At 36.8% G+C, this 24701-nt stretch overlaps 1 protein-coding gene across 1 annotated transcript; it reads right to left on the reverse strand.

Annotated features, from left to right (window-relative positions):
• Positions 1–2665: 2665 nt before the first annotated feature.
• On the reverse strand, positions 2666–24325 carry LOC113239421 (paramyosin-like). The gene is made up of 18 exons (XM_026476423.1): positions 24206–24325; positions 23988–24096; positions 23694–23909; positions 22182–22258; positions 19225–19369; positions 18871–19028; positions 18593–18642; positions 18358–18424; positions 17749–17967; positions 16814–16949; positions 16222–16327; positions 14730–14952; positions 13974–14153; positions 10728–10992; positions 9137–9247; positions 8437–8639; positions 5263–6015; positions 2666–4125 (listed from the first exon to the last, which is right to left on the reverse strand). Exons 1-18 carry the CDS (start codon positions 24323–24325, stop codon positions 4042–4044), a joined length of 3222 nt encoding a protein of 1073 aa, XP_026332208.1. The 3' UTR covers positions 2666–4041.
• Between the last annotated feature and the right edge of the window lie 376 nt (positions 24326–24701).

Consider the following 24701-nt stretch of genomic DNA (forward strand, 5'->3'; position numbering starts at 1 on the left):
GTCACATGAATTGCAATTCAGAAAATACACAAGAGTGAAATTAAATAATAGGTAACCACATGTTACAATAATAACTTGCAAAAAAGAAAGTGTTGTATTGTCTGTATAAACAGACTTCACGTCACAAACAGAATAGAGTTTACACTAGGCGTAACTTAAAAAATAACAGTATGATTGAAACCCTAGCTATATCACGCTCACTTTCTCATTTTCAATTAATTGATAACAAAGACAAAAAGGTAAAATAGCTGACACAATTAGCTGTAACATCTCCCGTACCCACAAAAGTTTCGTGTACCTACATAAACAAAAATGGTGCTGCATGAGGCAAGCATGCACAGAAAATTGCCGCATCCCGTAGTCGTTTGTGTCGACAAATGAAAATGTATAACGACAAATAACTATAAATTGGATAAATACAAGGAATGTGAACATTTACCGTCGTCTTTACTAGTAATACTGGTCATTACACTATTAGGCCAGGGTGAAACGTAGCGTTAATTTTACCACTTTATTACGCACGTGCTATGACGCATGACAAGAAAAAAACTACAGTACACACTATAGGTTTAGCACAAGAGGGCGCAACTTGCGTGAGGGCGACATTAAGCGCGAGATACTGTTGTTCATGCATAGAGATGCCGCGCCTCATGTCGCTCTCGCGCAAGTCGCGCCAGGTGATGCTAGCACTGCTGGGAGTTATTTGTACCGACCGAACTTAATTGCATGTGCGTAGATTTAGCAGCGTAATTTGAGCTACATTGTTCCCCAGCCTTCAAATCTGTACTTTATTATCACAGGTACAAGTAATAACTAACATGCTTGAAATTAGAGCTACGTGCTGCGTTTGTCGGCAGCAAATGTATATATCATAAAAATGTCCTTGGAACCTTCAAAAATGCAGTCTTACAGTGATATTGTTAACCATATATCTCATTCATTAAATTACACGTCATTATTCAATAATGAAGATAATTTTTATATACTAGAAACATTTTCAAAATTAAGTACTTAATATGGTCTCCGAATAGAATGTGAGTTTGTCAATTAATATAGGCTAAACACAAATAGTACATAATATGAAAACACATTAAGTATAAAGATCAAGTTAATTACCTTAAAATTATATGTATGTATAACTAGCTTGGCTAGTTGTAAGTTTTATTTAGGCGGAGAACACTTTTTTTGGGCAACACTATTAAATGGCTTGTCGAATTTAAAGTATTGAATAGTCTCGTTGCAGACGCTGCTGTGCACGTTTAACTGACAATAGGTAACATTATGATTGTTATTGAAATTATACTGCTACGGTTTGCAACTGAAACACCTTAAGGTGCCTACAGATTTGCTCGTATATTTTGATGATATGTGTCGATCATCGTGTAAGCGCAAACGAAGGGCATCAAAATTTTCGTCGAGGAACGCGTATGATCAAATGAAATCACGTAAATGTGTAATAAACAGACGATCGACATCATTGACCTACCAATAAATGGACGGCGGGTTCGCGCTAAAAAGTGTCCGCACCTGTAGGGCGTTAAAATCGCATACAGAGCGTCAATCGCGCAATAGTCTTCGTTTGTTCGAGTGACAGCGAGGTTGTCAATCATGCAGTACCAATATATGCAGTACAAATAATAACTTGTAAAAATTACTGTAGTAAAATGTGAAAATAGGATTTTGTATCATATTTTTACTAAATAAATATATTGTGTTACCATAGTTGTCATTTAAAAGTGTTATTTTGTACAGTTTTATAGTAATTAATTTATATATAACTGAATCGTAAATATAAATTATAAAAGCACACGAAATAATGAAATAACTAACTGTCCTTTTTCTACTCATTGTATGCGCAAAAGATGGAAAGGGACCCACGTCAGTTACGTCAATTTCAAGAAGCTTATACATATAAACTTATTGCTCATTTTCAATTGTTCGAACCACAAGCGATTGAAATATTTAGAACAAACAAACTGTAGAGTTGTTTTGATTTTAATCCTATTTTTAAAATGATTTTTTTATTAAACGTTAGCAATAACTAACAAAATATTGTTGTACTCGATTTACGGCATGGGATTACCTATCAGAAGTTAGAAAATACATTTGCCCGAAATAACATTAGCTCGAATTTCCATAATGTGTTTTTACGAACGAAAAGCTAATTTTGTCTATGTAAAAAACATCAAAATTACTTGAAAGCGTAACGGTTTTGTTATAAATCGGAATTACAGATATTTAAGTTTACGTTTATTTAGAATATCGGTACATTTCTTATAGTACACGCTTATTTTCACATTTGTAGTAATAATTGTATGTATGTGTCTGCCGAACTCTTTATTATACCTTTAAGTGAATTTGTATAAAATGAAAATATTATTGATATATATATGAAAATATTAATTAATTATATATTTATATTAATTATATATATATATAAGTAATTAATATTTACGAGAAAGGTTATTCCATTACTCTTGTGTTCAAGTAATTTTCATTCGAAGCTAAATATGGTGCATTTTGTTAAGTTTCCAGTAGAAGCTGAATATGGTGTTTTTGGGCCCTTAAATTGTTGTAAGCAAATTTAGGCAGTACTGCAATGACGTTACAATTTAAATTAAATGTTTTAGTTTTTTATATTTCGTTACATGTCACTACGTTTGTATAGGTTAACCTCGGACATTTTTTCGTGGTTTTTGTATTAGACCCGATGTCCATCTGTTGGTAGGTCAATGATCGACATAGTATTTTTTGTCGATCGACACGTATGGTCCGAGAATATCGTATAAATGTGTAAACAGACGATCGACAGCGCATTTTTTGTCGATCGACGCTATGGAATTTAAATTAGGCAAATTGGTTAGATTTTAACACTAATATTTATCGATCGCAAACATGCGATTGAACGTATAACTAGCTTGACTAATTGCAAATTTTTATTTAGGCCAAGAAGCCTTCTTTGGGGCAATACTATTAATGGTTTGTGGAATTCAAAGTATTTAAGTCTCGTTTCTGCTGCTGTACACCTTTAACTCACAATAAGTAATATTACGATTGCTTTTTAAATTATACTGCTACGGTTTGCAACTGAAGCACCTTAAGGTGTCTACAGATTTGCTCGATTTTTGACGATGGACCATGTGATCAAACGTGTAAGCGACAAACGATCGACATCAGACAAAATCGAGTAAATGCGTAAGAAACAGACGATCGACATAGTATTTGATCGACACTATGGAATTTAAATTAGGCGAATTGGTTAAATTTTAAACCTAATATTTACATATTGTAAACAAGCGACAATAACGATCGTCAAAAATTGCGCAACTTTTTCGTACTTTTAGACGTCACGAGTGAAGCGTAGCCTGCGTTTAGAGTCTATTAATAATAAGGTTTGGTAAAATGTCTCATTTAGTCTGTAAAGAGCTTAAGAACCGATGCAAACTCAATGCAAATGCAATTTTTTTTTATCTGTAGGATTTATCACGGAGTGTGCGATGGAATTGCACGATTTAATTCCTTCTTTCCCTATCCATTATCGGGGGGACTAGACGTAGGCTGGCTTCCACCCCTAAGTTATGGATAATACAAAGATTCGCATGCAGCGTTACGGTTTCACAATTACATGTCGAACGGCTATGGAGTGGAATTTCTTGCCTGCAGACTTATTCCCTGAACACTATAACTTGGGCCTTTTCAAGGCGAGAGTGAATGGGCATTATTTAGGAAGGCAAGCGCTATCATCGACCTCATCGTCGCTTTCCATCAGGTGAGATGGAGGTCACATGCGCACTTATTATAAAATATATGCCTTGTATGAGTGAACAGCAGCACATGTCGTTCTAAATTTGCAATGTTAATAGACTAATGTCAAAATAGACTATTGTGTTAACCAATATAAACTAATGACAGTTTTTTTATTGGTAAACACATTTTACTCAAAATGCAATATTATCTTATTTTAGACTTTTGCGGCATGTTTCTGAACGAACATCGTTTGAGGTAGAGCAAGCAGCCGCCTCACAGGCCGTCTAGGAAGCGTCACAGGTTTGGGTCTGGATCCCTGTATTGATTCTGTCCTAGCTTCGCGAATTCCTCATTCAACTTGTTCATTTTTTCCGTGTACTGGAAAAGACAAAAATATAATACTTGGTGCACAAGAACAAAATATAATTAAAATGGATGCCATCGACGGTCTGGTAATAATTATGACAACGGCTCTGCGTGTCGACAGCCCGACAAAAGCCCCAGTATGCGATCTGCATTTTTTGTAACATTCATTGTATACTCACACTTAAATACTATACAATAGTAGTGTATTGACAGCTATAGAAATAATCAATATCGCAGTAATTAACAAACCACACTAACTAGTGAATCCACGTTGATGGGCGAAAATGTTTTTGCCGCAATCACCACCCTTTGCATTTGTAAATAAATGCATTGCTATCACTCACTTGGGTGATAGCGGTATAGTACAATGAATTAACCCAAAATTGATCTCATGGGGCAGTTAATTATAAACATAGTATATTAAGATAAGTAGTGAAACTCCCCCCTGTTCGGCGCGTCAACGCGTTCATGTCGTTCGGAACGTAGGGAGGTCACATTATAATAAATTGTAATTGAAAGGTGTTAATATTTAAAAAAAAGTTAAGGTGTTCATCACAGTTTTCTCGTTATGTACTGAAATATAAAGTACGTACGTATTGATATTTTTATACCAGCATCGCGGATTGGTATCTCGATTAGGAGAGTATTATGAAATAGAAATTAAATGCTGAATAATTCTGAATTTGCGGCACTCTTGTTCAAATACCAATAAACTTTGAATAAACCCGTCTACTATTTGAAGTCCTTTTTTAAACACCGCCGAAGGAACGCTTTAATTCTATAATTAACGACGCGTGTCACGATTCGCGCTGTGCAACTTGAATGTACCGCGAAATTTTGCTAATGTGTACGTTTATACATAGCGCGTGACGAGTGTGCACACGTACAAGCCGCGTTGCTACGTTTGTGAAGTTACTCGTCTTAGTTAGTTTTAATATACGTGTGTTAGTTAGTCTTAATATACTATGTTATAACTGAGAATGATACGGTAAAGATGAATAACGCCCTTGAACGAGGCACTATCGTCAAATATAGCCTGGAATTTTGCAACCTCTCTTTATAGAGGATGCTTTGCCATGCAATATGCCATTTGTCTGATATAGCAGGCTGTTACAGTAAAAAAAGGTTGTAAAAGTACATTACACTTACATCATAATGTTGGTGCTGCTGAGCTTGACTACTCAAGCCCTGGCTTTTCTCCACTTGCACAGTGCAATTGACGTAGTAATTCAACTGGTTCTGCAACTTGACAAATATTTTCCTGTACTCGTATTGCATTCTATTGATTTCGTTGTTTATATGCACGTCTTTCTTCGCCATGTACTCTTTGTAGGTATGTATTGTCTTTTTACAATTCTTGTATTTGTCCTGTACTGCTTGGTGGTCAGATTGTAATTTTTGGTACTTTTGTTCGATTTGCGCCGCTTTCGTTTGCAACTCGGCTATCTTGTGACTCATCGATTGCAATTCTTTTACGCTTGTGGTGTTCTTTTGCTTCCAATTTTCCCTCTCGTGTTTCAAAGCTTCCTCTAAGGAAGTCATTCTCGATAGCCTGTCTTTGTATCGTTCGGCTTTCAAGCGCCATTCTTTGACACAGTCCTGAGCTTTCTGGCAATCGGCCTGTAACTCATTATGTTCTTTTATTAGAACAGAAATCTCATTCTCCTTTGACTCCAGCACTTGAGACACTTTAGCTCGTTCTGAAAGTATGAATTCTTTCAAAGTTTCCACTTCCTTCGCTTTCCTCTCGAGCAGTTCTTTTAACTTGGTCACACCAGTAAGATGTTCATTTTCCATCTCTTTTATTTTCCTGGAGAAATTCATTTCCATTGTTTTCATTTCTAACGTAAACTTCTCGGCAATTTGGTCCCGTATGGCCTTCTCCTTCATCATAAGCGCAGTCTGCACAAAAACATTAAAGCGTTAGCGTGTTGTCTCCGTACAGTAGTAATCCTAATCTCATCTGTCAGAGTATATATACAGTATGTTGTTAGGTTGTGGAATGAAACTAAGAAATTCACTGTACAAGGAATACCAGAGTAACAAAGTTAATTCAAGGGGCACCCAAATCAGTTAAAAAAGTTCATTACCTAAATTATAACCTAGCAGTTAGCACACTTGCAGAGTGCTAACTGCTAGGTTACCAAGTACGTCACACCACATAATATACTTCAACTTTCTTAAATGTTATCTATAGCTACTTCAGAAACTCGCTATATAATAATAGTAACTCATTTTCTATTAGTTAACGAAACGCCACTTCTCTCGCTCGCGTAAACATGATTACAGCCTAGTTTTCTATGGGCCGTGGCTCTTCTTATTTTGTCATAATTTCTCAATTGGAAATATTTTATGCCACAAAATAATTCTAAAACGTTTTGTAAGCTGGTCAACTCAAAAGGGCATTGTTTCCATTATAATTATTACACGTAACATGAACAGTAGAACCTGTTAATAAACGAACCGAAAAAAGGTTTATGATCTATGACATGTCACTTTGACAATGACAGTTGTTATAGAATCTTTGTCCTGCAGAAACGTGCAGTTAGGGCAATTTACAATCTGGGCCCCAAAGTATCTTTGAGAGATAAGTTTAAGGAAATTAACATTCTTACACTAGCCTCACAGTACATTTATGAAAATGTAATTTATGTTAAAAGGAATAGTAATTTATTTATGAAAAATAGTGACAGACATAACATTAATACGAGGAATAGAAATAAACTAGCTTTTCTTGATAGTCGTCTTCACAAAGTCAAAAAATCATTTAAGGGGCAATGTATACGCTTCTATAACAAGATTCCGGTTGATATACAAAATTTGCCTTTCACGAGGTTTAAAACTATAGTGAAACAAAAACTTTATACTAAAGGTTATTATACAACTTCTGCGTACTTGGATGGCAAAAATCCGTGGTAGTAACCCGTTTAGCTCATGGAGGTAGTCTCGATCTCTGATGTTTCAAATAAAAAAAAATATTGTAAATGTTATTTACAAAGAGCAACCCCTAGAGTTTCTTGCTCATTCTTCTCAGGGGAATCTGCCTTACGAATGAGCGGTAGAGTTTAACTATTGTGACGATTTCAAGTGTAATAATGCTTACCTATGAAATAAAGATTATTTTGAATTTGAAAATTTGAATTTGTTTGTTTATACTTTTGGACTTCGATTTCATCTCAGAGTATAGAAAAAATAAATTACTACGTACGTGATACGTCACGTAGTAACTTCAGTAATTCTACCATGAGTTTATCCTGTCGATAGTCGCTTGCGCATCAAATATTTGATAATTGTGTACGACAATAATTACAAAGTCAAAAAAGGCCTAGGTATAGCTGACGTAGTAAATAGGTTTGTGCATTTGGTGAACTGTAATTTCATTTTTATTTATAATTGGTCTTGTAACGGCTCTTTGACAATAAACATCTCTTTTATAATCAAAATTTCTTTTTTCAAGTCTATTTGCTGGCCCCCAAGACATATCTCAATCTGTGCAGCGCTCCTATACTCACATGAATTACAATAGTCTATACAAATATTGTACGCAGTCGCTAGCGACATCAAGATAGCAAGTTCAATTCAGGAAGTCTACTCCCGTTCTCCGTCTGAAACCCTCTGTTCCCAAATTAGTAAATGATTAAATACTACAATAATTGTCATGTATAAAACGAGCTCGTATTTGAAATTCTTTTTGGCATTCGAAAGACTAAAGTTCGTATTTAAAAAAAATCATATTCGAATCCGCAACTAGTGGTCTCGGAGCGCAGCAGTTATTGGGCAGAATAATTTTCAAACAAAATAAATCATATTGTTGCTGTTAAAATTGAATTGCCTATGAAATGCAAGTATAACTTTAGAGTCCAGTAAACATCCATTTGAATCGCTAATTTTGTCCAAAGCGTGCCCGGTGATAGTTATCTTTAGGTGTATGTATTTAATATTTTTATTTATTATTATGTATTAAAATTATCTATATGTATGCTATATCAGTATTCTATCGACATACGTATTTTATGAATACTTATTATGCAGTGTACTTTTGAAGATTGGTTTAGGTTAGGTTAGAGTTTAGGTTAGGTTAAATTTTTATTCTGAGGCTGCCTGGAAGGAATGACCACATAGAAATAAGGCCGTCTATTGCACATTAACTAACAATTTTTTATACTTATGTTACTGTTCTATGTTGTCACTATAAATTTATGTGCCACAAAGAGTATTTTATTCTTTAGGTAAATGTACATGGGCGAATGCTAGAGGTCGATTATAGCTTGTTACTTCAATACGGTGCAGTCAAAAGATAGATGACGTTTTCAAAAGTCTGACCTTAGCAGAGAGAGCCTCATCGCAGTCGTGGACGAGCTGTTCGATGCTGGGTGCTCGCTCAAGCGTCTCACATTCGTGTTCGGTATTAGTGGCCACAGTACGTTGTTCGCGTAGTTTGCGGAACCGCTCCATTATGTATTGTTGAAAGAACTCTGCCTTGCCTTTTAGCTCGTTCATCAACTCCTTGTTGCCATCTTGAGTTGCTATCATATTTAAAAATATGTATTATTAGGTGACTTGCGCATTTGTAATATTACATTGTATATATAGGTAAAAGACGGAAAGCTGTGTCGTACAAAAATATTTACATTTGACTAAAACTATGCAACACTTGTCCAATCATATTAATGGATACTAATATATCTTAAAGCATAGGACACTAATAAAAGGTGGCTCAATACATACATTCACGGGCAATGAATTCGCATGGTTTTTAAAGAAAAAGCAAGGACATTGGGAGACGAATCGATTTACACTAATTGAAAGGTTTAGAAATGGTTTGTTTTTTAAATATACTACGAAATTTAGCGTGATAATAAATTTTCCTTTCCTTTTTTGTAAATTTTTTGTAAATAACACATTTGTTTAGGTACTTTCAGCTGCTGTGGTTTTAATGGAGCATTATTATTTATCTATGGGCTTTATTATTTTGCAAGAAACCCAAATTCACCGCCCATTAGAGTAAATGTCCATTACTTACCCAGTCTCACAGTGCATTTGCTGAGTTGGTCTTCTAAGTTTCTGATGCGGTTCAAATGCTTCTCGCAAACAGAACATGGTTCCATTTCTTTTCGCATTGCACTCTTTTCGTCTATAACAAAACATTCATACTTGTTTTGGGGAGATAAACATCTAAACAATTGAAAAAATGATAGTAACATGACCACCATGACATTACATGTAAATAATAAATATGAATGAAGAATGAAGAACTGGTGTAGCTTTTTGATTATTATTATAATTTATATCGGACTCTAAATATACCTGTCAAGTTACGAGTTGGATACTAATGACAACTCGATGCCTTACGGCCACCTTCTATATTTAATCTCAATCCATAATTTGCTCTCTGAGCTTGAATAATCAATCCAAATCCTAGTTTTACTATTTCAATAACCGATCGATGGATCGTTATTCCGATTTTTTGTTCCAATCCATCTGTGGGACGGCATTTTTAGATTGACATTTGTATGGCAGTGACGTTCAATATATAGTGTGCGCTTTCAATATTCGATCCATAGGTCTGACAAATCGGATTTTGAACGTGTTCGATCTATAGTAGCGATCCTAAAATTTTGACCGATTGTACTGTGTAATCGTGTGAAAATGGAAGCTATTTTTAAGTGATAGCGACTATGATCTTGAACAATTTGCTCAGTTATCGGACTGGGATAATAGCGACAGCGACCAAGAGCAACTTGTGTCAAGAACGTTTAGGCGTATAAACTTCATGGCAAGTTTAAGTGACGCTGAATCAAGTCAAATCAAAATGGTATTTTTTAATTTAGATTATTTCTCACGTCACGAATGCGAACAAACATCAACAAAACATAAATAGACACTAACATTTCGAAGCCGCCGCCGCCTTTTTTTTTCCATCCTATAGGCCATATAGGATCTCATAGGGTCCTATCCGTTTGACAATAGACGTTCCGTTCTGTTCCTCGAAACACGTCATTCTTGACGTACTTACGGTTCAAATATTTTATACTAGAAAGTTTGCATTATATTTATATTTTTGACAAAAGTAAAATCACATTTATAAATAAATTAATCTTAGAAACATAACCACCATTTTATTCACTAATTCGTGTAATGAACTTTTACTCCGATTGCGTGGAACTAAACGTCAGAAAGGAAGTACATTTACGACCGACCCTTTTTTTTAAGGGCGCTAGAGCCGAGATATAGAAAGCGGTCGTTACTTTCTCAACCACGTATCTTATAAAGAGTGATTATTCAGGACATGGCAAAAATGTCTATTTATTTTAAATTTGTTATCAAGGGTGTTAATTTGGATGCATTACTTTAAGAATAGGTAAAAGCCAGTCTTTGAATATGAGGGAAATTAGATGTGAAATCAGCTTGCAAATTTGCATACTCAAAATTTGTGCTTTGTGCATTAAGATACGAGTTTGAGAAAGTAAGGCGACGAATTTGCGGAATTCTATAGAAGTAACTTCTGCTACGAATCCCACACGAACATAGAAGCAAATATATTGACAATGGGCACCAATAAATACTAGAGCCAGCTATTCAGAATCCAAAGTTTACTTCTTTAGGATACATACCTGCGATGTACTGATTGAGTTTGTCGGTAAATTCCCTTTGCTTATCAGTAAACTCCTTTTGCAGTTCTGAGATCCTCCTATTGGCTCTGTCCATCTCCTCCTTTGTGGCTGTCAGCTCTGCAGTTAACTTCTCAACTTGTTGCCTCTCCTTTTCTAATCTTTCGACGGTTTCTGTTTCCTGAGATTTGTATAAGTCTTTCTCTTTCTGAACTTTCGATTGGAGGTCTTTAAGTTCTCTAGACACCAAATCGCGAGCACTGCAAACCTGTTCAATTAAATGTTATTTAAGCTAACAAACAGAAAAACAAGCTACTATATATTATAACACAGCGTGCCACCTCTACCTATGTCCGCCGCAAAGCAGTATTGAAGTGGTTCAGATTGAAAAGCAGAGAGAGCCAACACAATCGAGAATATAGAGTTTAGGTATGTACTGCAGGACGAGGACTAGGGCAGCTGGGAAATCAATAATGATGTTCCCCAGTGGACGCCCGATGGGTGCTCAAGCCTACGATGTAGTCGTAACAGCGTGCACGATGAGGATTGTTATTTGTTTGGAATTATATAAAAATTCTGGTAGGATTTAGGTTAGGTAGGAAGCTTCAATAAAGAATTTAGGTTTTATAGCTAGGATAGCTAATAAATATATTTAGATTGTTTGATTAGGATGTGGTCATGTCGGTCCTTTAGATAGGTTTTTGACAGATTAAAGACACAGCCTTCTCGGTGGTTTTGTTTGTTAGTAAGTGAAAGCTTCCGAGCAGTGTGTGGCTAGCCTATAGTAAAGGCTGATCACATATGCATGTTGCCTATCATAGGTAAGGCACTAGCTAGGGATGTTCACCCCTTCAGTTGTGAGGAAGAGCGATGAAGTACAGGCAGCTTAGGTTTTGTATTTAGAATTGTAAGAATAGTAGAGTGTTGATGTCAAACAGACATCTAGGAGTTCTGGACATAGCTTTTAAAATTAAATACACGTATAAAGTTATAATTACGATATAATCGTCCTTTATATTTATAAAATACCTCTCGCTACGCAAGCCCAAGCTACGTTCCTATGTTATAGTACCAAGGCGGCATGAGACTTGCGATATTAAGGATACATCCTTAGTAAACAAATCATACACAGGAGGACAAGAGCTATTGTCCGTCACACGAATTTAGTCCTTGTAGTGTGAAATCCAATCACATAGGGATTAATGATTCTCAATTCTGATAAGTTTCTAAAACTTAAATCAATTAAACTTAAAACAAAAATCATCTGCCGCGTCTGTTGGCCAGCATTTGGAAAACTGCATCATGTCTTCTCGTCACCAGTCCCACAGTACCTGAAGACCAGGGTTTACAACCAATGCGTCCTACCGGACATGACTTACGGAGCCGAGACGTGGAATGTGACGGTGAAACCGGCTCACAGACTACACGTCGCTCAGCGAGCTATGGAAAGGTCTACGCTGGATATCTCGTTAAGGGACATACTCCGGAACGAAGTTATCCGGCTATAAGACTAAAGTTGTGGACGTCGTCCAGAATTGTAGCAAGCTGAAGTGGCAGTGGGCTGGCCACATCTGTCGCAGAACCGATGAGCGATAGTGTAGACGGGTACTCGAGTGGAGACCACGTCTCGGCAAACGTAACGTAGGACGTCCCCCTGCATTATGGACCGACGATCTGAAGAAGGTCGCGGGTAGTGGTTGGTTGCGGAAAACGGGTGATCGGGTACTATGGCGTAAACTTGGGGAGGCTTATGTCCAGCAGTGGACTGCAATAGGCTGATTGATTGATCTTGTCGCATTGGGTAAAGCGTATTTAGTCATTGCGTTCGTGTTACCCGTAGAAATGTATTCGTGAAGATGTGACCTAAAATCATCGAGTATATAACCAGAAATAGAGACGAAATAAGGGCCATCCCTGGAAACTCATCAGGCAAATGGGCGTTATATCACTTTTAAATATCAACTCTCGTTTGCACTGAAATCACAAATTAGAAAACTGAAATAATACAGCGCCAACAACTGACCTGTGTGTACGTCTCAGTATATCCCAAAAATATTCTGTATTTATTGTAATAAAGATAATGAAGAAAACAAACGGAATCACATTTCATCGGTAATGAAATATTAAATACGTAATTTTTAAATTTTCGTCCATTATAGCAAAGCTCAAGTTAAACTGGTCGATTTGAAGTGAAACAATTGACGACACCCGTCAATTGTTTCGAATTCGCGCTGGTCAAATGTAATAATTTGGCAGAATCGTTTTCAAATATAATTAAGTGAGATTTCGTCTCTATTTCTGGTTATTCGATGCCTGAAATATATGTATGTGAGCCATTGACTTACAAATAAATGGACGACGGGTCTAATACAAAAACCACGAAAAAAATGTCCCAAGTCCATTGAGTTACAATTATAAGGACGTAGGTTCCGCGTTAAAAAGTGTCCGAACTTATACGGCGTTAAAATCGTATACAGAGCGTCATTCACGCTTTAATCACGTTTAAATAAGTTGACTTGGGCATTGACTTACAAATAAATGGACGATGGGTCTAATACAAAAACCACGAAAAAATGTCCCAAGTCAACCTATTCAAACGTAGTGACATGTAAAGGAATATGAAAAAGCTAAAACGTTGAACTTAAATTGTAATATCATCGCAGTACTGTCTAATTTTGCTTGCTTCGCTGTCAGTCGAACAAACGAAGACAAAAGCGTGAATGACGGTCTGTATACGATTTTAACGCCCTATAAGTTCGGACACTTTTTAGCGCGGACCCGACGTCCATATAATTGTAAGTCAATGCTGTGAGCCTAGTTTGTGCATCAGTCTCCCACAATACGTTTATAATAATGTAGTTTGTACTTTTATTATGCTCATTGTAATATAATGTGGTGACAAAATAAAAGCTTTTTCTTATTAATATAAGTTATACGAGAACCCGTCTAAGGCTCCATTTACGAGTAGAGCGCAGGTATGGCCATCGTAAGAAATGAGTTTCGGAAATGTACAGAATTCCACATTACAATAACAGAGGTTTGACTAACATTCAATACAGGCCATCCGGGAATTGGCAGGTTCACTCGTTTGGCAATTCATTTTTTGTCTTTCATGGCATTCAGTTTCATTTTGCCTTCTGCTCAATCAAACTCCCAATGTCTCTTGACTTGATAATCACGTAGGTAAAGTGTGTATCTATCTCAATACTGCGCTTTGTTATTGTTGTTGTGAGTACAAAGTAAACATACCTGTAAATACAACGTTTTTAGTTCTCCATTCTCTTTGAGCGTGTCTTTCAATTGTACGCTGTACTTCTCAAGCTCCCGCAGCAATTCCCCGTTGGCCTCTTGGAGCATGGAGGCGCGTAGACATTTGTCGTTCTTCAGTTTCTCGTAATCCATTTCCATTTCTGTATATCTGAGACCCAGCTGGGTAAAAAAAAAAAATCACTCAAAATATACAGGGTTATTTTTAAAATACTAAATATCTCGCAGGACCATATTACTAACACCTTATACAAAAACTTTTGTTCCATGACTTTTAACAAAATATAACAGATTTATTTAATAATCAACATTGAAATTTTTCTTGTACTATCTGACACTATCTGTAGGAAGTAATAATATGTATAGCGACGCCGCGTGCTGATTCATAACAATATTTTGGTAGCGGGGTGGATATTTGAATGTTTTATGCATGAATTTTTTATGCGGCATACAAACAGTAAGAGACAAGTAAAGTCCAGTAAAGACCAGGGCGGAAAGTCGCGTACATGTTCGATTTTGAATGGAATCCATCACACGCTTGGTGGGTAATGTTCATTAGCAGAGAATGTATAGTGTGCACCTGTTGTAAGTGTTTATAATCCAAAAGAAAACTGGTAATTTAATACGTAAATTTCTAAAAAGTTACACACTGGGTACTAGTAAACGCAAAAAAATAAAGAAAAATTTACATTTCAACTCTGTAGTAGCAAAGTAATGCAAAAGTTCTTAAATACTAACATTTTTAAGTTCACTTCTAACTTCGTCGAGTTCAGCCTGCAGCCGTTCGTTCTGTTGTTTATACGTTTCCATCAGTTCACTATCGGAGCTACTGCCGAGCAGTTCCAGCTTGTTCTGCAACACGGCTACTCGCGAGTTTAGCTGCATTTCTATTCCTTTTTGTTCTTCTAGTTTTGCTCTAAGCTCTGACTCTTGTTTGCGATGCTGCTCAAGTTTTTTGTCTCTGTTAAAAAATTATAAATAATGGTAAGATTGACAGAGTTTTTTTAAACTAACCTAATATACCCTGCAAATTTGTAATTAGGAGTACATAATATTGTTATATGCATAGTAGAACAAGAACAAGAATGGTTACTCCATATAAACGTCCGCATCGGTTGCACGTAGCGCGGTTTGTATGTGTGCATGCCCGCCACGCACCGTGTACGGACGCACACATTTGCATAATAATGAAGGGTGCATTGATACGATGATTGTCGTGCTACGCTAGAGCATGCTGAATGCTCTATGCTCATGTCGTATTAGCCGCGCTGTTATTTTGTACGGAGTTACCCTACTTGTTTTATTCTACTATGATATTACCTGCACTAATGCACAAAATGAGTGAGGAATTTATATGTAATTATCAGAACAACAAACACTATAAATCGTACATTAAGAAACATTTTTGAAAACTGAAGATATAAACTATTAGTTGCTTAATTACGCCATGTATACGTAAGTGAGCACGTTTTTGTACCTGTCTATATTTATTATATTTTTACTTAAATACACTGAACTCCTTCAACTCGGATTAAGCCGGAATGGCTTTTGTGAGCGAAGCTTGTAATTAGTAAATAAGTATTTTTTCTGTACTTTGGTCAATAAACTAAAAATAAAAGGTATTACTTGACATAACCAACTTTTACGAGAAGTCTCGGGCCTAAGTAGCCCTATATTAATAATACCATCTAAAGTTCAGAGTGGTTATTAAGATCCTAAATTAATCAACTGTCTTTAATAAATGTTGCTTGAGTACCAACTATTTACTCGTGGAGAAAGCAAAGTTTCCTCTTATTGATACGTATCGAGCGAAGTTCTTTTGATATCCACTCAAATTGCATAATCTACGAATGGAATTACTCGGCTATTCCTCAACAAAAATACAATTGTACAGGTCGTAACGATCGTCAAATTTTGAATTTCAATCTGTGACAGGCTATCAGCGTAAAAGTGGTGTAATCACATGAAATCTTAGTAGCAGTAGAGCTCCTTGTGAAAGTGTTCGTCCAGGGAAGTACTGCCACCTTACCTATTTCTGCCGCCAAGCAATAATGTCAGCATTAGTGTGTATGTACAGGTTTTGAAGGGTAACGGTGCTGGTGAAATTACAGATACATGAGACTTGTCAACTTATGTCTCAGGGTGACGAGGGAGTGGCAGTGCACCTCAGACAGCTGTTTGTGTGAATAAGGTCTTTAGTTCTTTATGATGGAAAAAATAATCTATTTACCGTTTAGCTATTTCTTCCTGTAAGGCGGGCAGTTTTTGTATCTGTTGTTTGTACCGATTTAGCACTTCTTTAAGCGTCGCAAGTTTCCCCGGTGACGGAGGATCGTCTGGAATAACAAAGAAATTTATAATCCGGCCACAGCACCATATTTTTAGAAATAGTATTTTTAACATAGTTTAAAAGCTCTTGTTAGCAATGTACATTTTGAAGACCTCAGTGGCCCAATGGTTTGCACTGTCGGCGCTGGATGAGGCGGTCTCAGATTCAATTCGCGGCAGGATTCATTTGAGAAATTAACTATTCTAAATTGTCTTGTTATGAATCGCGTTGGAAGACGGTCTCGTAGACGGGTGCCCAATCCAAGACCAATTGTGGTTCATTACTCCGTCAGCAAAACAACGACAGCAGCTAGTCGTCCTGTACTAAACTCGGTCGATATCGAGGAACACTCATTTGATAAGATGGCAAAAGGACATTGACAAATGCTATCATTCCATCCGATTCATATCGGTCCTCTACTAACTGTCTACTCTTCAGATTTCCGATAGGAGCATTGTAGCAGCGCCCTAGACGTACAAATGCAAATACTCACTAATATAAGTGTTGTCTGGTAATGCTTCTAGCATTATTTGATGCAAAGTACTGCGCCAATTTTCGTATTCTTTCTGGCTGTTTGTGAGTTTATTGCGACATAAAACAAGTTCGTGTGCTGTTACTTCTAACTTAGACTGAAAAGACAAAAAACAATATTATTAAACTGAAAACAAAAACCGCAATTAAAGATGAATTTATTCCGTAACTCTAGTCATATAGTGTGACGACACGGGGCTCTTTCTTGACCACCGCGTCTTATCCGTTAGAGTCCGTTCACATTATGTCGTGACGACAGATAGTCGTGCAGTTTAAAGTGTCGGGGCTTGTATATTTAAATGAAATTGTTCACATATAGTAAGTACAATACGATTAATTGTCGTGCAGGACTTTTTAGACGTCACGATAAAAATGTGACGCCACATAATTGCAACTTCAAGCGATTCTGTCGTGCAAACGACAAGGCGGCTGTTGTAAATCGATAAATTATCGTCACGATCGAGTGGGAACAGCTAGACACGACAGTCGTTCAACGATAAAATAAACGTCCACGACACAGTCACGATAGATAGTTGTGATATGGGAACAGACTAGACGCGACAGTCGTCTGACGACAAATAAAACGTTACGACATAATGGGAACGCGCCCTTAGACCCGTCAACTAACAGCTGGCTTCATCTTTGAAACACAGTTGGCCTCCTTTCCGCTAACACAGATAACGGGTCTTAGAGTCTTTGTTGTTTATGGTAGACGGGACGAACAAGTCCTGTGCCTGATGGTAAGCTACATGCCTGTCCATAACAGTTGCAATGCCACTCAGAGGTTTAAATAGCAAAGATCTGACGGGCACTGCCACTGCACCCGTCACCCTGAGACATAAGTTGACAAGTCTCATGTGCCTGTAATTTCACCATAACACCACATAAGTGTCTCACCCCTAGTTCTTTGACTTGTTCTCTGGATGCGTTTCTTTCACTGGTTAACTGGGATACTTTTTCCTTCAGTTTAGCAGTCTCCCCACTAACAAGTCGACTTTGCGCGGCTTCCAATTCGCTGGCTAATCTATTTATTGTAGCACCTTTCTCTATCAATATATCTTCTTTTTCTCTGTCTTTCTCGAGGCATCGTTTCTCCAACATTTTAATTTCGTTTTCCTGAAACAAAGAAAAAGCAATATTATATATAATAAAAACATAAATATATTATGGTTCAGTTGAAGATGTAGATACTATTTTTTTAAGTTTTTCAAATTGGCAAACAGTAGATGGTCCGTTTTATGGTAAGTATCGCCTACAAATATTTGATAGCATAAAATGTGGGATATAAGACCAACTCCTTTAGCCGAGCACAACACTCCTACTTTGGAGTAGTACTAGGCAAGGTTATGGATACCCCGTTAAGTGAATAATCAGAGATAAAAGATGGTGGAGAATTGATGTAAACACCTCGTCCGCACTATGACACGAAAAAGTGAATAAAACGATTGTTAACCATTGTGAATGCATAATGTTAATAGGGTACATGGCACAATGCAATATACTCACTTTCTCCTCAAGTCTACTTTTTGCTTTCACAAAATCATTTTGTAGTCTGTCCATTTCTTCTCTATGCCTGTAACAATATATAATAATAATAGTATCCTGTACAAGTGGACTCTTACAGTTTTTAGATATAACGACAAGGTAATAAAAGCATCCTTTGCAATTGTGGTTTATCTATAGTCATCAAACTGGGTGAGATGTTACTATACGATATTTATTTACTCAATTTGAAACATACCTATCTTGTTGTTCTCTGAAGAGTGCATCAGTGTCGTGTGTGTGAGCTACCTGCAAATAGTGCAATACACACGTATTGGTAAATAAGTTTATATTTCTAATTATATGGTTAGAGTTTAGTGCCCGCCTGAGAGTATATGTAATTAAACTATAATTTCACTAGTATGGCATAGAAGCAACAAGGATAAACATGCATTGTGGCAGATTTGTCAATGAAGTGACAGCGTGTTGATATAGCATATGCCTAAGTTTTCTAAGGCGGTGGCCTTCACTAGATACCTGCAGCGTGTGAAGTCTCTGCTGCACATCCTGCAGACTGATGTTGGCAGAGCGTACTTCGAGCTTAAGCTGCTCCTTCTCTTGGTCGCTTTCGACCAGTTTCTCTGTCAGCACTGTTACTTGCTGCTCTAACTCTATCAAGTTGTGCTTGCTGGATGCTGTGCCAGATATAAGAACAAGTAATAAATATTTGTAAAGATCTAAGTGAGTGGAATAATGGATACGGCGTACACTTGGCCACTTTCAAGCTATACTTACAAAAAAATTATTTGTAAATATCTGTTTGAGTATATTATGTTGTAATTGTAACTGACTACCTATATACAAAGGAAACGTGATCATTATGCGAGTTACCAAGCAAGTGATGAGCCTCCTGAAGTGATAATTCGGCCTTATCGCGGTCGTTGACGGCAGCAGCGAGACGCGCGCGTAGACTGTCGATCTCCGTATCCAGTTTCTCGATCTGACTAGCGAGTTGCTGGCATTCCTTTATGCGCATCTGCAATAACAACGCTCTTTTCTTTTTAAATAAGGAATGCAAACCAAATACACGTAGGTCTATCTGACCCCTGTTACAGAATTCAATGTACTAATGCTTCCTACCGACTGTAGGAACACAGGAATAAGTTTATTCAACAATATGTATGAATCGGCAAGATAGAGGAGGCATTCTTAAAAACAAGGCAATCTGCCTAGGCATCTTTATACATATTGAAGGAGCCTACTATAAAACAAACTTCTCGAGCACACAATCGGCCCTAAGACACTAGTTAGATTAGCAGTATGCTTAAAACAAAGAACTATAAAAACAATGATGCCCTCAAGGTAGGAGCAATATCACCCATTCTGTGAAACATGGTTGTAAACACCTCATCACACAGTAGGGTATGCTAATGATATAGCTAAACTGACAACAGCTAATTATGCCAATACAGTCTGCGGTATCGCACATGCTGCACCCCGAATTGTGGAAAGATGGAGCTGTGAGCTTAACAAAGAGAGAACTACAATAGTAATGTTTACAAACAAAAAGTACTGGGCATTTGTTATTTATTTATTGTATAGGAAAGCCAACATCATGTATACATAAAAATTGCAAACATACATCACAGGTTATAAAGTTTAAAGGTAGATAAACACCACATACCAAACACCAATACTTAATGGCTAACACACCAAGCTATAGATACAGATTCAAGAATGCATTTAAATTAATTATTCAATTGCATTAACTACCTATTACACTTATCGGTTGAAGTCAAGTAAGTATGTAGGAGTTGACAACAAGCTAAACTATAATAAGAAACGTGCGTTAAACAGAGCTGGCCTGTGGAAGCATAGGAGAATCCCACATACAGAAATCCTTTACAAGATGGTTAAGGAGAAACCGCTATTGGAGGCAGCTGTGGTTAGTTTTCCCAAACAATACATTATAGACAAAAAATACAAGATCTTTTATTTTTAACCGACTTCAAAAAAGGAGGAGGTTCTCAATTCGACTGTATGTTCTTTTTTTTGTTTTTTTTTTTTAAATATCAAGTAACGGGACGAACATGTGTTGCGCGTGATAGTGAGCTTCACGCCACTTTCACAACTTCCACAACGGTTGCAGTGCCAGTCAAAGCTTTAAATCGCAAAGGGGCACTGCCACTTCGCCCGGGGACATAAGTTGACAAGACTCATGTGCCTGTAATTTCACCAGCACCCTTACCCTTCAAAACCGGAACACAGCAATGCTGACATTACTGCTTGGCGGCAGAAATAGGTAAGGTGGCAGTACTGCCCTGGACAAACCCTTTCACAAGCTCTACTGCTACTAAAAGAGACAATTGTTTGAAGATCTCAATGAAGGATTGAACCCGCATCTCAGGTCTAGTCATCTTCACTGAAGGGTTCAAAACAAATTTAGAAACAGGCCCGGGTATTTTCAGACGACCTCAATATCAGGATTTCGACACTGCTTGGTGACCATAACATAGTTAGTAACTGCCTCCGTGGCTGCCATGCAGAGGTCCTGGGTTCGATTCCCAGGCCGGGAGAAATATGTGTATGGCCTACATTGAATGATGGCCTACATTTATTTTTCAGTTTGTAGAATTCAAACGCGATCGTGTGTATCTCAGTGACAAATTTCATGATGGTCGCCCGTCCACTGCTGGGAACAACAAAAACATCGATGCTGTGCGCCGTATAATCAAAACAGACAGGCATGTGACATACCATGAGATACGGGATCTTTAGGCATAGGCATGAGTCAAATACAATCAGTACTACACAAACATTTGGGTGTGAAAAAGCTGTGCTCTCGGTGGATCCCACACAATTTGAAAAAGGCTCAAAAAACGGATGCGAAGGCGCATCAAATTTGGTGTGGGACATAGAAACAGGTGACGAAACATGGATTTATAGTTATGATCCCAAAACAAAGCAGCAATCGAGCATATAGGTCTTTCGAGATGAGCCGAAACCGACCAAAGTGGCGCGCGTGCAAAGTGCCTCTAAGCGTATGATTGCGTCTTTTTTTAATAAAACTGGACACGTGGCTACGATTGCTTTGGAGAATCGTTGTATCGTGAATAGTAATTGGTACACGACCATTTGTTTGCTGGAAGTTATTGACGAAGTCCGTAAAAATAAGAGTAAACGCCGTATCATCCTGCACCACGATAATGCCAGTTCTGACACGGACATACAGACAAATGAATTTTTGAAGGTGAACAACGTTAACCTTATGAGTCATCCCGCGTATAGTCCCGACCTGGCACCTTGTGACTTTTATTTATTTCCGATAATTAAGAACCAGTTACGCAGTCAATGATTTTCATCACCTGAAGAGGCTGTCGAAGAGTATGAAAAATATGTGTCAGAGATTGTCTCGGTGGAGTGGCATAAATGTTTTCAAAATTGGTTCATTCGTATGAAAAAGTGCATTAACGCTAACGGAGAATATTTTGAGAAACAATAAATTCATTTCTGACCATTTATACTATTGTTTTCTTATTCATTCCGGAAAGTTATAGTGCGCCCCACGTACACGCAAAATTGGCGCCTGGACGTCGAGTTGCAGACATCAGCCCGTTAGACCATATCATAATACATACTAAATAAAATACATAATAAAAAGAAAAGAAAAAAACTATTTAAGACTTGATTTCACTAGTGAGCATACTCTATCATAATTCCAACCTGATGTAGTTTATAAATAAAAAGCCTCTTCCCCTTTTGTCTATAATTATTAATTAGCCTTTGCAGTTTAATTATCTAAATTTAAAAGATATTTTAAAAGTAACTATTTGTTAAACACTACGTACCTCATACATAACTTTAAGTTGTTCATTATTCATGTACTCTTGCCTGGCATCAAAATTATTGATGCCATTAAGATGACCTGAAAAATTTTAAGTCATTTTTAACTAAATTTTATTTACGCTTATTTTGTATTGGAGAATCCATGAGGAGTGGCCAGTAGATTAAATTTTTTAAACAATGACACATCACAGATTTCAGAGGTATACAGAAATACATTCGCTTATGTGCGTTAAGAACCTTCCTTACCCTACCAGCACAGCACTGAAAAAATAATATTATTACTATTGGTAGGAAAGAATAAATCAATAGAAAAATATTATTGGAAAACATTACAAATTCGCAAAGGCAGGTAATGAAACATTCACTCAATGCAGCAACGCAACACAAATTTATGCATTTATGTGTTTAAAGTAGGTAATGTGAACAATTTAAATCTGCCTCTGTGGCCGAACAGTTACCGTTCGGGACTACCGATGGGTTCGATTCCCAGGGCAGGAGAAATATGTGTATGGCCTACATTTATTTCTCTCATGAGTTTGGGTGTAATTTGTGTGTGTGTTTCTGTAGTACCCGCGACAAAGGGTTTCTCTAGTGCAGGGCTATAAGAGTGCTGCATTATTCTAATAGTGCCTGCTTACTGGTATATATTTCAGGGAACAAAGGGCAAAAAAATCAATCTACAAAGTGTAAAAGAGGAGTGAAAAACATGAATTTATTTTTTGATTTTTATACTTGTTCTTATTTTACAATATTTATCTAAAATCTACTTTTCGGCTAATACAAATTAAAGTAGATGTATTGTAAAAGCATGAAAATTTAACCTAACTATACATCATTAGCTCATTCTTAACGCAATTGTTCTGAAATATCAAAAAGTTCTGATGGTGTAGTGTGATGAATTGCAGTGTTTCTGTTTGTAAAGGTTTATACTATAGCATAGTCATTTAAAAATATTGGGATAATTTGAAAATGATTTTGCTGGAGGTTTTGGAGTGTATTTCTTACATTTGTAACTATAGTTAAAATATTGCAGCCTCTTGACTCTTGGATTTCCATATGCTGATATTTTAGGAACACTTTAATACCCGCTTCAACCTGGTCATAGAAATTGCTGCCATTTTAGAAATATTCGCTTTTAATTGCTGCCATTTTAAATATATAATAATGAATAAATTTTCCATCAAGAATCTAACTTTGTGTTAAATCAGTTTCTAATCAGTTTAAATCTATGTTTCTTTGTACCTACGTATTAGATAAAATAAAAAAAGGAATACAAATCAGTAATTTTATCACGTAAACATAAAAAAGGCACATTTTCATCGCATACAGCTATAATGTGTAATGCACTGTGTAAGTAACATGAAAGTTGGTTTTTTGTTTATTCGTAAAATTTTCATTTAAAATTGCCTGCAAGTTGCAAGTTACATACTTCCAATCCTTCAAGGCAATCCTTCTTTAACAAAATCCTTTAAAAAAATCCTTGTTTAACACTGAAAAAGCTTGACTTTACCCACCTCTATATTCCTGCTGATAATAGTGATTTTGACCATCACCAGCTCCATAAGGACTAAATGTCAGTTTCATTGCTTCTTCTTGGAGCCTAGTATGTGGACTGGGGTTTTTGGGAGTCTCACAGTATTTTGCAGATTCAGAGTTGAGCTGAATTTCCTTTAAATGGTTCAAAGACTCAACATATGTGGGTGGAAGGCCCGATCGTATCTGCTGTTGTCCTGAAATCATACAAAACATGCTTGCATTGAAAAAATTACAGAGATCAAATGCGTGAGAATTGTTGTGTTTGGACCTACCTCCATTAGTCTGTGCCGCATCTAAAGTAAAGTTTCCGCTGCTGTTCACAGAGCTAGCTTCGTCTTCATCTAATAAATCATCAAATGCATTCGCAAGCTTGTGTTTCAGCTGAAAACATTGTAGCTTGATTATTAACAATGAAATTCTAGGTTACCCAAATCTAGTCGGTCTGTGTACGTTAATATTTGATCCAGTAGGAATTGGACATTTTAAGTACCTCTTCATTTCGCCTCTTTTGATCCTCAATTTCTTCTTGTTCTTCAAGTCTGTCTTGAGCGCTGTTGTTTATGTGGATGCTGGCGGCACCTTGAAATAGGCTCATTCCGGGACCTTCCATAGTCTGTTTAAATAAATAATTCCAAGAGCTAAATGCAAATATTAGTAGTAGTCACTAAATTAAATTTCAACGGATCTATTTACTATTTATTGAACAGTTTGATATTTTATTTTCATTTCACTCGTTGATGAAATCACAAATCTTGCAACATACATTTTTTACCACAGACAAAAACAGTATAACAGTAATAATATTTTTTTGGCTTGCACTTATTGCGATGACGACGACAAAGAACGCGTGCGTTTTTTTTTACGCCTCTCGACAAAAAGACATCGCGTTATTTAAATGACTGGTGCGAGAAAGAAATAATATTTTTCGCGTTTCACTTTAAATGTTAATCTAAGCTACGCGGTACGGTAAATAAAACTTTTTACAT

The sequence above is a fragment of the Hyposmocoma kahamanoa genome, unplaced genomic scaffold (assembly GCF_003589595.1).
Source record: "Hyposmocoma kahamanoa isolate Upper Pololo Valley unplaced genomic scaffold, ASM358959v1 99879, whole genome shotgun sequence".
In the NCBI taxonomy this organism is placed as follows: Eukaryota; Metazoa; Arthropoda; class Insecta; order Lepidoptera; family Cosmopterigidae; genus Hyposmocoma; species Hyposmocoma kahamanoa.